General features: G+C 39.9%; 1 protein-coding gene across 1 annotated transcript; it reads left to right on the forward strand.

Annotated features, from left to right (window-relative positions):
- Positions 1-1,480: 1,480 nt before the first annotated feature.
- LOC138627262 (hyaluronan and proteoglycan link protein 1-like) lies at positions 1,481-11,415 on the forward strand. The gene is made up of 4 exons (XM_069709474.1): positions 1,481-1,674; positions 6,704-7,039; positions 9,084-9,386; positions 9,557-11,415. The coding sequence occupies exons 1-4, from the start codon at positions 1,584-1,586 to the stop codon at positions 9,847-9,849; spliced, it is 1,023 nt and encodes a 340-aa protein (XP_069565575.1). The 5' UTR covers positions 1,481-1,583; the 3' UTR covers positions 9,850-11,415.
- Positions 11,416-13,982: the final 2,567 nt, after the last annotated feature.

Below are 13,982 nucleotides of genomic sequence, written 5' to 3' on the forward strand. Positions count from 1 at the left end.
AGTAAAACTGCAACAGACTCCATTGGCTTTGATATCTTTTGAGTATCCCACATACAGTATGCTGCCAGTACAATAGGTGTTCGCAGCTCTGTTTTAATCAGCAGTGCGTGAAGAGTTGCTGTGCCCTCACATAAGATTATATTTTCACCCTGTGTACTGGGCCTGTGGTAGGTTCTTGGGATGGGCCCCTTTTTTTTTTTTTGACCCTATGTTGGATTGTAGGATACCAATTTCAGCTTGGAGGATACCAATTTCAGCTTGGACATATAGATTAGTAGAATATACAACAGAGGCCCACCATGTACTCTGCTGTCATCTCTGCTGGGTTAAATGAATTGACAGCGGGGCCAAGGGAAAGAAGGAGGGAGACGAAGAAAAAGAAAACAGTTTGGGTTGTCCCAGCTGTTACAACTCCATTGATGGAGCAGTCCAGAGGAGCATCTGCAACATGTTGCTTCATTCCCAGCTTTGCCATCTTTCAAAGACCATTGGAACGTCTGAGAAAACATTTAGGAGAGACCACTCAGGTCCTCTCATGACTGCTCAAGCTGGTCACAAATCCACAACCGACTTGCTATAAGTTACTCTGCCAGCTCTGAGTTATCCCTGTCTCTGCTTCTACTACAGCATCAGAGAAGACTAAGAGAAATATGACAACACAATTTATGAAATGAAATGAAAGAAAAGGAAGCGAAGAGAAATCAAAATATTAAAGAAGCAAAGGAGGGCAAAAGTATGACTCACAGAGTGGACCTTGATGTTGTGTGCTTCATTTTTATGACCCTTTTATATTAAATGGGCTTGCATCAAATGCATGTATAACAGTTTATCACAAGTGTGTGTCTGCATTTCTTTTTGTTTACTGATGGAGCGGGAAAAGTGTTCAGGCCATTCACAGAGTTCAGAGATGGCTTTACAATCATATTTAACTTAAAAACATTGAAATGATCATTTACCAAAGCTTAATAATAATTTTTAAAAAAGGCCATTAAACAAGAATAATACCAAAAAACAAATGAATCAGATGGAGTGAAAACATACCAAAGTCACACGTGAGGGGACAACCAATGTCATGGAAAAATGTTTTACACTTAAAGATGATATTTCACTAAAAGCCTCAAGTAAGGATAAATGTATATCTGATCAATTGCAATGGTATTCCCTAAGTTGTGTAATTTGTACTGCACTGCAGTCCACACAGGAATCATTGTAGCTCCACTTCTATCCAGTATACTTTTCACTCTGAATAATTATTTGCAGGTTAATTGTCTGGGGTTTTGCTGTACCAAGGGAGAGGAGGGAGTTTTCATAAGTAAGTGGGGGAGCCGGTATATGGTGATGGGCTGAGGGGAGGAGGAGTGGTCTCAACCATGCTAGGCTACAATAAAAGGCACTTGCCTGGACCTCTGAGGAGCCCAAACTTTCCAGTAGCACCACAGGCGGCTGCTGCACAAAGACAAACGGAAGGAGGGACTTCGGCTTTCTTTAAATATTTACGTCTTAGATAACTTAGTGCATTTAAAACAAAACGTTTTATCTTTATATTTTCATTGAAGAAGCCCCTTTGTGTAAAAAAAGAGAAAATGATGAGTCTGCTGTACATCACAATAATCTCCCTGACCCTGGCTGGCAGTGCGTACAGTCAAGTGACGAGCCCTTCCTCACTATCACCAGGTAAGATTAAAAATAATGAAAGAATATTGTGATATTTCACTACGTGGATGATTGTGTGTGTTTGTTACCACCTTTTATGAATGCATGTGTGTAAGTGTACAAAGTGTTACCATGCTTGGAGCAGAAGAACAGGAGGAAGAGCTGAGTAAGGGAACTGAGCAAAGTGGTACCACGGCACAGGCTTGTGTAACAACGGGATCATTGTAGCAGTAGGTAACAGAGTCGTCTCTGGGGTAACACACACACACACACACACACACACACACACACACACACACACACACACACACACACACACACACACACACACACACACACACACACACACACACACCCATACAGTCACAGCGTGAATCACCATTGACTCGTTGACTTGCTGCATACAGACCACCACAGCATGGACTGGCTGGTGAATAAATTACCCAGTCATTCACAGGGGCTTACAGCCCGCTCTACTGAATGACCACCACATGATAATAACACTAGTTGTACTCTTAAAATGGGTCACAAGTGCCTCAGTGACTGAAACTGGGCTGGTAACGCTTGTCTCTTTTTGGATATAAAATCTTCCAGGCATGAGAAAATACCAGAAATTTCCCATAATACAATTTTGGCCTTTTCTCATTTTTTTCTGTAATTTTACTTTCTGACACTTCCCACTGCAGACAGAAACAGAAAAAAAAAAAAAAAAAAACGAGAAAGACACTGTATCAGAGAGCACCTGCTCTTCATCATAAGGCTGTTATGATTTCAAATTCACACCTGCCTGCAGGATGACACTGTGAGATGGTGGCTGCAACTGCAAGCTATAGAATACTAGAATAGATCCACTGCTGCAGTGAAAGGAAAAATGGGCTAGTTGGAAGCCCTCATGTTATATGTATTGAGTGATATTTAATGTGCTTTCACAAGCCCTGCAAGCTGACTCAGTAGATGTCAAATTAGAGATGTCTCAGCTTTTTCTCTTCCAGAGCAGAGGAAATGGCTCATCTGTGGGGAGAAGAGTTTAAACATTGAAATTTCTCCCACAGGCCAGTGATGTCACAGATGTTTGTGTTTGCATGTGTCTATACAGAGTGCTCCAATGTTTATAAATGACCTCATAGTGTGCAAGACATAAAAGCTTTTGCTCAGCTCAGGCCAGCTCAATCATTGTTCCATACAATATATTTTATTAGCCATATGAGCTATGTATTCTCTGTCTGTTCATGGGGCGTTGCCTGTCCTTATACATACTGACTCACTCTGGCACTGGGAGCTTTTGGAAACCAGCCACGAAAACAGGCAGCGTGACAAGAGCGAAGTTAAGATTAATGACCCACAGCCAAATGTATAGACCCCCATGCTGAACAGCGGCCAAATGACTATGTCTTTCCCTGTGAGGTAATAGTCTGTTAGGTCTCACGCATACTGTGGTTGTTGGTTACTGAGGCTTAGCCCAGTTGCTAAGGCTGGGTGGGAAAAGGGGCTTGGCTGGTATTGGGCTGAGGCTGGGAGTTGAGTTGAAAATGTGTTTAGGCTAGGAGATGAGATGTTGATGGAGCCATGTTCGGTGCTGTTGCATTTGTATTGATTCAACTTGAGTGAAATTTAACAACTGATTTTGATGACAATCTATTGAACACATGTGCCAATGATTCATTATGTGCACTCATGAGAGCGTGCACACACACGCACGCTTTGATTTGTGCTCGTTCTGCATGACAGAAAGCAGGAAGGAGTTTATTGGAATTAGTGAGCAGGAGTTGGCCTGTTGTGTTTGTCCCAGCTGTGCTTGTTAATTCTTTCTCCATATTGACACAAGTGAGCCAGCAGCAGAAGAGAGCAAGGCTGTGGGATGCTGTAAAGCATCTCATGCCTTGCTGCTCTGTCAGAGGGTGTGGCACATTGTGCACACATGGATATAAACATGCAGACTGCTCTCTCAGATTTCCATCCTTTCAATAAGGAGGGATTTTAGCCATTTCTGATTATTCTGTAACTTAAAGTGCTCAGAGATTTTAACAGCATAATTAGACTCTTGTAGTTTGAAAATATACAGAATAATTAGTGGACTTGGACCACTGTAATGTTGTTAATTTACAGTCCAGTGTTGCAAAGAGGCAGATGGTTCCAATCACTTGCTAATACAACCTTTTACAGAGTGAGGGAGAATTGTGCTTTGTAATAAAATGGCAGTAGGTCTTGGCTGCAGCTGCTGAGCTTTTTATTTTTATTTTCATACACGTGTTCATTTAGTTCATTGCCGTGTTTTCATTCGCAGTCAATCATTTTCAGATAGAAACCATTCTGCATTATCTGACCAACCATTTTTATGTTAAATGTAAAATATTGGTACCACCTTTGACCCCAGTGGGTTGTATGTGCTTTGGGGTGAGTCATAGACATGTATATACATGTAGTGAAAACATTTCCCCTTGGGGATTAATAAAGTAACTACCTACCTACCTACCCGGAGAAGAAAGGGTTATTTCTCTTCCCAAAAGGCTAAGTAAACACAACAGGCTGTTGCTTTATGAGCGTACTGAGCCCCACATGTTAGGGGCCACATGATCCTGTGGGACATCTGTCTGCTGGTAACTGCAGGAGCAGGAAAGAGAGTGAAATTACTTTCAACATGCCTGTTTTTTGGGCTGCTACCACTGTATCACAGGAATTACCATCAAGGTTGCTCTAGAATACATATGCCTAAGAGTCTGAGCTCTTTAATATGCTTTCATTTCATTTCAAGCTCTCGTCTCAGTAGTACATTGGCACTGTGACATTTAATCAACCTCCTTCTTCCATCTCACATTTCAGAAACCACATCCAGTGGTTGGTCTTCATCTTTAGACAGAACAATGTTTACACAAGAAAGTATAATGAGCCACTTTATTCTACTCTACTCTAATTTCCTTAGTAAGATTTGGAAATTTGGACATTTTTAGGCATAAATGTTGGATGGCATAACGTCTGTTGAGCTGGTGTTGACGTCACCATTGCCTTTACGTTTGCCAGAGCTTTTGGTGAGCAGTTTGATCCTTCTGGATCCCTCAGGTTTCAATCACACTTCATGCAACTGCTACCCATGAAGAGAATTTATGAGGCTCGGAGAAGCTGAGTCATTTCGCACTGACAGAACAGGTAAAAAGGAATCTTGTCCAGACGGCTTTTATACTCCACACTGCTCTCAACCACATTAATAATTAGCAGCGGCAGAAGGGTGTTTCCTAGCTCATATAATACCTGGCATCTTGCTGACCACTCAAGAGGTGAGTGAGGCTACTGGGTGTGGTGCTTTGGTAATAGAAGCACTCACTAGCATGCGTAGCCTTATGAAATAAATTAGAAAATTAAGTTTAAAGTGGCATAAGGTGGGAGTGAAGGGTAGATTAGGTCTGTCAGCAGTGATTCTGCTAATTAAATCCTTGAGCAGGAGTGCTCAATACTAATGATTTGAGTACCAGGCATGGTAGTAGGCATGGGTGTGATTAGAAGTTGATTCGGTGTCATTCTTTGTGTGTGTGTGTGTGTGTGTGTGTGTGTGTGTGTGTGTGTGTGTGTGTGTGTGTGTGTGTGTGTGTGTGTGTGTGTGTGTGTGTGTGTGTGTGTGTGTGTGTGTGTGTGTTGAGGGAAGGTTTTGGGTTGATCAGAATATAAGGCCGCAAGCCAGTAACCCCCTTTTATTTCCGTTATTACCCATGTGGGAAACGTTTTCCATGTTGAAGAGCCAGTGACACATTACACCACTCATGGCTCTGGTGAGGCTGCTCAAAGTGAGGCGCCTCAACATAAATGCTGGGAATTCATCAGAAATCAGAGACGGACTGCTTTAGACACAGATCTTTAGGAAGAAAATAAATCAGACACAGGAGAAACTCAGGTTGTTGTTTTTTTTAGGGAATATCAGACTCTGAAGGGACAATGTTTAGTCACCTGGATTTAGCCAAAAACTGCCTGGTTGCAAGAAATTAATAATTATGTCTGAGACCACATTATAGCTTAAAAAAAAACCAGCTGATTTTGTCTGTTACGTAATTATCATATTGTATGACCAGTCCTGTGCATTGCCTCTTACCTCATCTTGCTTTCATTTACAAGGTGAGGCCCGTGGTGTGTTTGTGCGTTGGGTTGGTGAAGGGAGGGAGTTATATGAGGGGCGGGCTGAGTGGGTATAGGTTGTCGAGTGGGGTCAGAGGTCCTGTACATTCATTTATCTGTTGCTTATTATTGTCTAACTCAGACTACCCCTTGCTAGCTGGGGTCTTCTTAACTAAGCAAGTCTTGTGAGGTCTAAACATGAAGGTCAGGGGTTGATGGGAACCCATGGTGAGACACAAATGACCTGCCATTTTAAGCTAAAGGAGGGTCTAGTTTGGAGTGGGACGATAGAAAGGGAGAGCACAGAGGAAATAAGTGAAAGAAAAAAAGTATGATAACAGCAAGATTCTGTATTTTGTTAACTATATCATATGCTCACTTTTCCTGTTATTCATTTGGTGCCTGACATGTTTAAAACAAATCAGATGGAGGGGATGAAAGATAAGCACTTCATTTTGAGGATTAATTCTGAGGAACCAAAGGCTTAGCAGGAAGGAGACTGAAGAGGATGATTGGCTCCAGGGGCAGAGGACTGGCGGGTGCCCAAACATTTTGCTTTAATAAACCAAACAGGATAAGTCCAGACCCTTTGATAGTTTTGTGAAAGAATACTTTTCACTATAACAGTATAGGTGTATGCACATGCACTGTTTAACAACAATGCATACAGTTAACACATGTCAAAACATGTGGTCTAACTATTATGCACAAAAGGCAAAAGCCAATAAGAGGGAAGAAAAGCATTGTCTAGAATTTATTTTCTTTTTTGGTGTTTTCTAAAATGGACTCATTCTATATCGATTTTATGCCAAGCACACAGGAAAGCAAAAATTCCTGAATGTAATCTTTGAAATTAATGTATAAAAATAGCTCTATAAACCCCCCCAAAAATGTCCAAGTCCAAGTATCAAACTGCAGTAAGGTTATATCATGTTGTCTTCTTTTCTAGCCAAGGTTTTTGCTGACCTAGGGGGCAACGTCACCCTGCACTGCATGGTCCTATCCTCAGACACCTTATCCTTTGGTATCCGAGTCAAGTGGACCAAGGTGGCAGATGATGAAGCATTGAATGAGGATGTGCTGATTTCAATGGGATTCCACAAGAAGACCTATGGAAAATTCGAGGGCCGTGTCTTTATGCAGGAGCAAGACAACGAAGATGCCTCCATAGTAATAACTGATGTCTCCATGGATGACATGGGAAAATACCGCTGTGAGATCATCAACGGGGTGGACGACACCTTGCAGGAGATCATCTTGGAGGTGCGAGGTGGTCTCTCTGATGGTAAATCTGGATTTTATTGTTATTATTTCTATTTTGAAACTTAACTCTTGGGATGGGCCTTAAAATACAAGTTAATAAAGCCACTGTGATGACATTAGTGTAAAATCAGCACTTTATACATGTGCTTTCCTTGTTGAAAGGGCATCGTCACAGATCAAGCATCTTCCTCAGCAATGTTTTTGTTTCTAGTTTTTGAAAACATCCACATTTCATTGTCTTGTTGAAGAAGAAAAACAAAATAACAGACAGCTTGGGTGATTTATCCCAACCGCTGTAATGATTCAGGAATGATTACATTTGAATAATGTTCGACATCAGTGAACAGATACATATTCCAGTTCATATCCTCAAATATCTGACTTACATCTGATTTTGTATTTACTATATTGTCTTCCTTTTAAGATGTGGACACAAAGAGGAACTGCTTTTTATGTTTTTTTAATTTTTTTTTTTAGACATATCTAGTTAATTCCTGATATAGTTAATTGCATGTTGACACATTAAATCATTGCAGTATATCAAAACACTTTAGTGCAAAAGGTCAATGCTCAATCACCTTTTTTTGATCATTTGCACATTTTAGACAAAAAGTAATATTAATAGAATAATATTGATTCCAATAATCTTGTAAAACATTTGACTATGTATTGACGCATAAGGAAGACATAATGATCAGTAAACCATCTGCATATTTCTGCAAGTAAGTGTGGAGCATCATGACCATATTTCATTTTTAAATCACTGTTTAACTACTTCTTAGATCCATGCAGTTAAAATGTTTAGGAGTTCCTTGAACTTAAAATTCAACTCAACTCAACACCTACTTTTCCTTCGATGATTATTTCTTCAGTGCAGAAGGGCAAATAAAGAAAAACTTAATGAATTAGCAAAGCCCAGTATCATGTCAAAGGGTGTAATACACCTTCCAGTCCACTAGGGGACAATGTGTGCAAGTCAACCTCACGTAGGAGTCAAAAATACACTTTCATCCTGCAGACCGGGTTTTAAGCCCAAGAAAAAGCTCCATGGATTTCTTTGAAGAAATATTTTCCTAATCCTCTGTGGTTTGCTTTCCTAAAACTAATCATGTTTTTGTTTAAAAAAAAAAAAAAAAAAAAACTAACTACATGGTTTTTCACGCCTATGAGAAGCAAGACCGTGACATGTTCTCCAGTGGACTGGGGGGTCTATTATATGTTTTGGCATGATACTTGGGTGGTTAGCAAAGTTTGGCCTCTGGAAACCACTGCCAGCAAGCTTCTGTATCTGAAAGACTATTTGGTCTTTATTCACAACCATAAAACTAAACACACTGTATTGTATGCCAGCTAAGTCTACTTTCCTGGAAAGACTACTGTGGAGTCCAAGACCACACACACATTCTTCATATGTCTATAGGCCTGAGTTGCTGTAAACAGCATCAATTGAACAGAAATTAAACTAAGATTAAGATTTTTGGTTTATGAAGTGCACTGAGGCCAATCAACTAATAATATACTACAACAGATTTTGTTATTGTATTACTGTATTTTGAATAAGAAATACACTGGCAGAACACGTATGTGAACCCTTTGGAGTTACAAGATTTTCTGCTTTAACTGGGCAAAAAATGTGATCTGGTCACACGAGAGTGAACACATTTGTTTATCTTTTGTGTTTTTATTGAACACACCCATTACAAATTCACAGTACTGTGTGTTAGTGAACCCTTGGGTTTAATAACTCCGCCTTCGACAGCAATAGCCTCAAACATCAGACCAATCTTTGGCAGTCATTCGGGCCTTCTTTTCACAAAGTCTTTTGTAGAATGCCTTTGGACTTATCTCAGATGGAAAGAGTAGTCACATTACTAAACCATCTCCATTTATAGACAAATTGCCTAAATGTGGACTGATCACTATCTATAAAATAGCTTATTTAAAATTTTAAACTGTTTCAGAAATTAGTTTTTTTGATTAAACGACCTCTGATATCTTTTCCTATTTAGAATGGATCTTCATTCAGAGTAATAGGTTGACTTATTATTCTCTTCTGCCTTACTCAGGTGTTACATTTCCTTACACTCCCCATGTGGGCCGATACAACCTGAACTTCAATGATGCTGTGCAGGCCTGTATGGACCAGGATTCTGCAGTTGCCACCTTTGAGCAGCTGTTTGACGCCTGGATGGCCGGTCTGGACTGGTGCAATGCTGGCTGGCTGAACGATGGTACAGTGCAGTATCCAATCACCAAACCCAGAGGCCCTTGTGGTGGCTCCAACAGTGGGCCTGGCCTCAGAAGCTATGGACGCCGAAACAAGCAGTTGAGCCGCTTTGATGTGTTCTGCTATGCTTCTGCACTCAAGGGTGAGTTTTTAGAAATTGTTGCCCATAAGCTCAATTTGTTATTTATGTTTTTCATTACATTAGTGTTGGGCATCCACCAGGAAAAACAATAACCACACAGACCAGCATACAACTACTAGAAAGAAAGGCTAACTTCTTCTGACCAAGTCTTTTGCATTCTCTGCTATCAGGACGTTTCTACTGGCTGGTCCAGCCCGACAGGCTGACCTTTGACGAGGCAGTGCAGGCATGCTTTGACGACGGTGCAGAGATTGCCAGGGTGGGCCACATCTACTCTGCCTGGAAGCTTGAGGGCTACGATCGCTGCGATGCTGGCTGGTTGGCCGACGGAAGTGTCCGCTACCCCATCTCCAGGCCTCGCAAGAACTGCAGCCCCACGGAATCTGCAGTGCGCTTTGTTGGATTCCCCGACAAGCAGATAAAGTCTTATGGTGTCTATTGCTTCAAGGCTGAGCAGCAGTGAAGTGCTTAGATAAGAGTAGGGAAGCCATAACCACCAAAGAGCAGCAAGAACCACAACAAGTAAAGTCAACAATGAAGCAGATACGCTTTGGATCTTAACTAGCATGAACTCAATACCTTTCTGAAGCTGTGATAACCCTAAAACAAATACTGTACATCTTACACTCATATGCAACGAATGACAAAATGTTCTATAGTCATTAAGTTTTGTTTTTCTCTAGCTGTGCATTTACTGATTTTACACAGACTCTTGGGTAAAGGGCAACAGTGTTAAAGTATGAGTGACGTGACAGAGACAGGAACTTAATGGTCAATATCATTAAGTTTAGTTTGTCTTCCACAGAAAAATTAGACGTGAAGTTCAGGATTAAGAGCAAATGTGCTGTTGTGCAGATTAAATGTGCTGCTTTAAAAATTGTCAAGAACAGAACAATGTGATATTTCATTTTATCAAGTACATCAATGAAATACCGTATATAGATTGCAGTCATAAACAAAGTTTGGCTAGCATTTTTCAGCTATGAATATATGCATGTTATACTGCAGTAAGTAATCAATTGAATCCATCTCTAATCACAGTTGAAGCTCTTTTTTCCCAGACCTCTAAAACTTCAGGTTTCTAAACTGAAGGAGTTGTGATAAAATCAACTGCCAAGAAAATGAATGTAAATGTCTTGGCCTGTGACCTTTTCTGCATTGAAAGTTTCTATTAGATCAACTCCCAAACACAATCTGAAATACTTTTTTTTTTTTTTTTACTAAATTAGCTGTACAAAATGTTTTTAACTTTTTTATGATGGTTTAATGATAGATTTTTACACTTTCATAGTGGGTTTTTTTTGGTTTTTTTAAGAAGTACAGATTTGTTTTCTTATACTTGCAAATTTTTTTGCAAAATGTTGTTTTAGACAAATTTTAACAAATTATAACTGGCACAGACAAGGAGGATTTCAGCTAAATAGTGAATGCAGAATCGGTACAGATATTTCCCCTCTGGCCTGAACCAATACAAAACCAAACCCATGATTGTCTAACAATGATTGCAATTTGCTAAGATAGACAAGAATTCTAACATTACAGTAATTACTGTACAAGTAAAATTATTAAATGTAATGGGCAGAAGTCCGCTCTGACTGCTGAGAGAGTTTTACATATTCTATTCCTTTAAAGGGCTGATTAGTCCTGATGATCAATCCTAATACAATTCATTGACAGTCATGTTGTCGTAACTGGAACTAAATGCATCTCTAATAGTTTCCTGTGGACCACAGTGAATAGATAGCACAATTTATAGGTATCAGTCACAAACATTATTTGAAATCTTGTGTTTTTGCTAGATTATTTTGTTTTACTTTCTCTAACCCTGGGCACTGACATATGGTACTTACTGCAGATTACATGTGATTATGGTGATGTATTGTTTGTAAAAGCAAAACTGAAAAAAGGTCTGTCAAACTTGTGTATTTGTATACACTTGCCCATGAAAAAAGACAATGGTATTTTTGTATCTTATCGCCATGTACCTTTTTCAACAAAGCAGTTTGAAATAAAGAACACGACTTTTAAATCAGGTTTTCGAAGTTTTCCTTCATAGTGTTTTATGAGGAGATGTGGATGTTTAAGCAGAGATTTAAACATTATTTTTCAAGCTGCCAAATAGGGGGCCTCGTATCTGGCGTAAACCCATGTCATTGAGAGGATTTAAGATTATACTCTCTTCACATTTATTTGTTCTTTGCCATTTTTATATTCAGTGCCAGGCAGCCAGCACACCACAAAGTTAGACAAAGAGAACAGTACCACAGTCTTTAAGAGGCTTGTGTGCAATCCCTGGGAATGGGGTCAGCTTTAGGTGGATACAGCAGGGACATGCCAGAAAAATGTAAATGTGTGAGATGGTGAAAAGTCCATTGTTGCAAAGTTTTTGTTCTATGCAACTGAAGGCAACAGAGGATGAATAGATGTTATGCAGAACTTTTAACACCTTTTTTTCTGCATAGAAAATGCTAACAATTATATCCCATATATTCTCAAAGTCTGAGTAGTAAACTATGCTCCTCCAAACTTGTCGTAAATGCACTAAACATTTACACGTTTGCAAATGTAGTACAAAGGGAGCTTGTCTTTGACTTTAAGTATGTTTAAGCAGACAGTTACATCAATGAGCTGTTGCTGTTGTGGACAATATTTTTCTCATTGTAGACTTAGTTTGCAGGAACAGTAGGAATCATTTCATTTGCTTTACTTTCACCCAATCAACTGTTGATGATGTCACATCCCAAACGCTTGTCACTCAGATATCCAGATGATGTTATGCATGCCAGGAGAATAGCAGGGTAATAAGTGAATGATGGACACTTTGTGTCAAACAAAATGAAGTCTGAGGGACCTTTCAAACTCAGGAAGTCAAGGATAGGGACAGTGCATTTCCTTTCCAAAATAAACCCAGAAATCCTGTTAAATCCCAGTGAGACCTGGGCCAAAAGGTCTAGACGTTTCCACTGATCAGCCGTGAGACATCTGCATTTCATGAGGCAAGATTGCAGGTTTTACTCTCGCTGGGGCATCCAGGAGCAGCCTTTAATCACAAGTCAGGTCCTCTCTAATGACAGAGTGGGCAGTCACAGTGAAAACCACAGCAACCTTAACTTACACAAAGATTACAGCGACCAACTTGATGTTATTACCCAGGTAATGGTGCTTAGTGTTATTAGGCAGTGTCAATGTGAACTTTAAGTGACTGCTGCATAAGCAGGCACTCTGGGAATAGTGGTGAAGGGTAATGTACTCAGAAAGCTTCTGTTTTCTCACCGAGGGAATTCATCTGCTTCCTTTATGCACCACCATGTAGACATAAGACGTGTTTGACATTCAAGAGGAGCGGCAGTCATGCCACTGAATAAAAAAAAATTGTTGTGGTGGTTTACTTATGCAGGTCCACAGTTCTGCAGCATCAGCCATTTCAGTATAAGTGTCACTTTTCCCTAATCCATATGTTTACTATAATTGACAGTGCCACTTCCTATCTGCTCCTCCTGAATGTACCGTCTGTCCAAAACAGGCTTGTAGAGCATGTCCGATAGGTTTTTCAGAAGTGTTTGATGTATGTGCAAGACACTGCAATACTTTGAAAATGAGGCATTGGTATGATGTTGTACAGAGTGTGATTCACATGAAGTTTTAAATTCTTCACAGTATGTTTCGTTTTCATGAGTTGTGTGGGTGCTATACAGAAGGAGATGAAATAGGACACAAAACTCTCAGGTTTATGGCTTAGTCTGATAGCACTACCTGCTGGTCAAACCACCACACTACTTGGATATGCAATTTACCTCAATGTAGGAAATTTTAAGGAAAAACCACATGAATTTCTCATGTTCAGAATTGATCATGTGACAACATACATGTGATTGTGCACGTGTGAAACATGTATTTAACCCTTGGGAAACATGTGGTTTGGAAAATTTCCATAGTGTGAAGACCATGTAGATTCCCATGTGAAAACCTTTCCACATATTTTCCCCATGTTATCATACAGTTGAAACCAGAAGTTTACATACACTGTGCAAAAAGACACATAACACTTTTTTTCTCACTGTCTGAAGTTAAATCAGACTAAACCTCTCCTGTTTCAGGTCCATTAGGATTACCAAAATTATTTAACTTTTGCTAAATGTCACAATAATAAGAAAGAGAATTTCTTAGAGAATTTTATATTACTTTCTTTGAGGTCAAAAGTTTACATACACCAAAAGTACTATGTCTTTCAAACAACGTGGGCAAGCCCAGATGATGATGTCATGGCTTTTGAAGCTCCTGATAGGTTAACTGACAACATGTGAGTTAATTGAAGGCACACCTGGGGATGTATTTTAAGGCCACACCTCAAACACTCTGCTTCCTTGTTTGAAATCATGGGAAAGTCAAAAGAAATCAGACAAGAAACCAGGGAGAGAATCGTGGAGCTCCACAAGTCTGGTTCATCCGTGGGTGCAATTTCCAGATGCTTGAAGGTGCCATGTTCATCTGTGCAAACAATTATACGCAAGTATAAACATGGGAATGTCCAGCCATCACACCGCTCAGGAAGGAGACGGGCTCTGTGTCCCAGAGATGAACGTGTTTTGGTCCGAC

This window comes from Brachyistius frenatus, unplaced genomic scaffold (assembly GCF_029030835.1).
Source record: "Brachyistius frenatus isolate BFR_SWC_R1_liver_20210118 unplaced genomic scaffold, ASM2903083v1 Contig_83, whole genome shotgun sequence".
NCBI classification, from domain to species: domain Eukaryota; kingdom Metazoa; phylum Chordata; class Actinopteri; family Embiotocidae; genus Brachyistius; species Brachyistius frenatus.

Excerpts from the sequence above, each read along its gene's own strand:
- LOC138627262 (XM_069709474.1), top strand. The coding sequence starts at position 1,584 with ATGATGAGTCTGCTGTACATCACAATAATCTCCCTGACCCTGGCTGGC. Across the intron at positions 7,040-9,083 it reads GCGAGGTGGTCTCTCTGATG|GTGTTACATTTCCTTACACT; the intron begins GTAAATCTGGAT and ends TGCCTTACTCAG. Across the intron at positions 9,387-9,556 it reads CTATGCTTCTGCACTCAAGG|GACGTTTCTACTGGCTGGTC; the intron begins GTGAGTTTTTAG and ends CTCTGCTATCAG.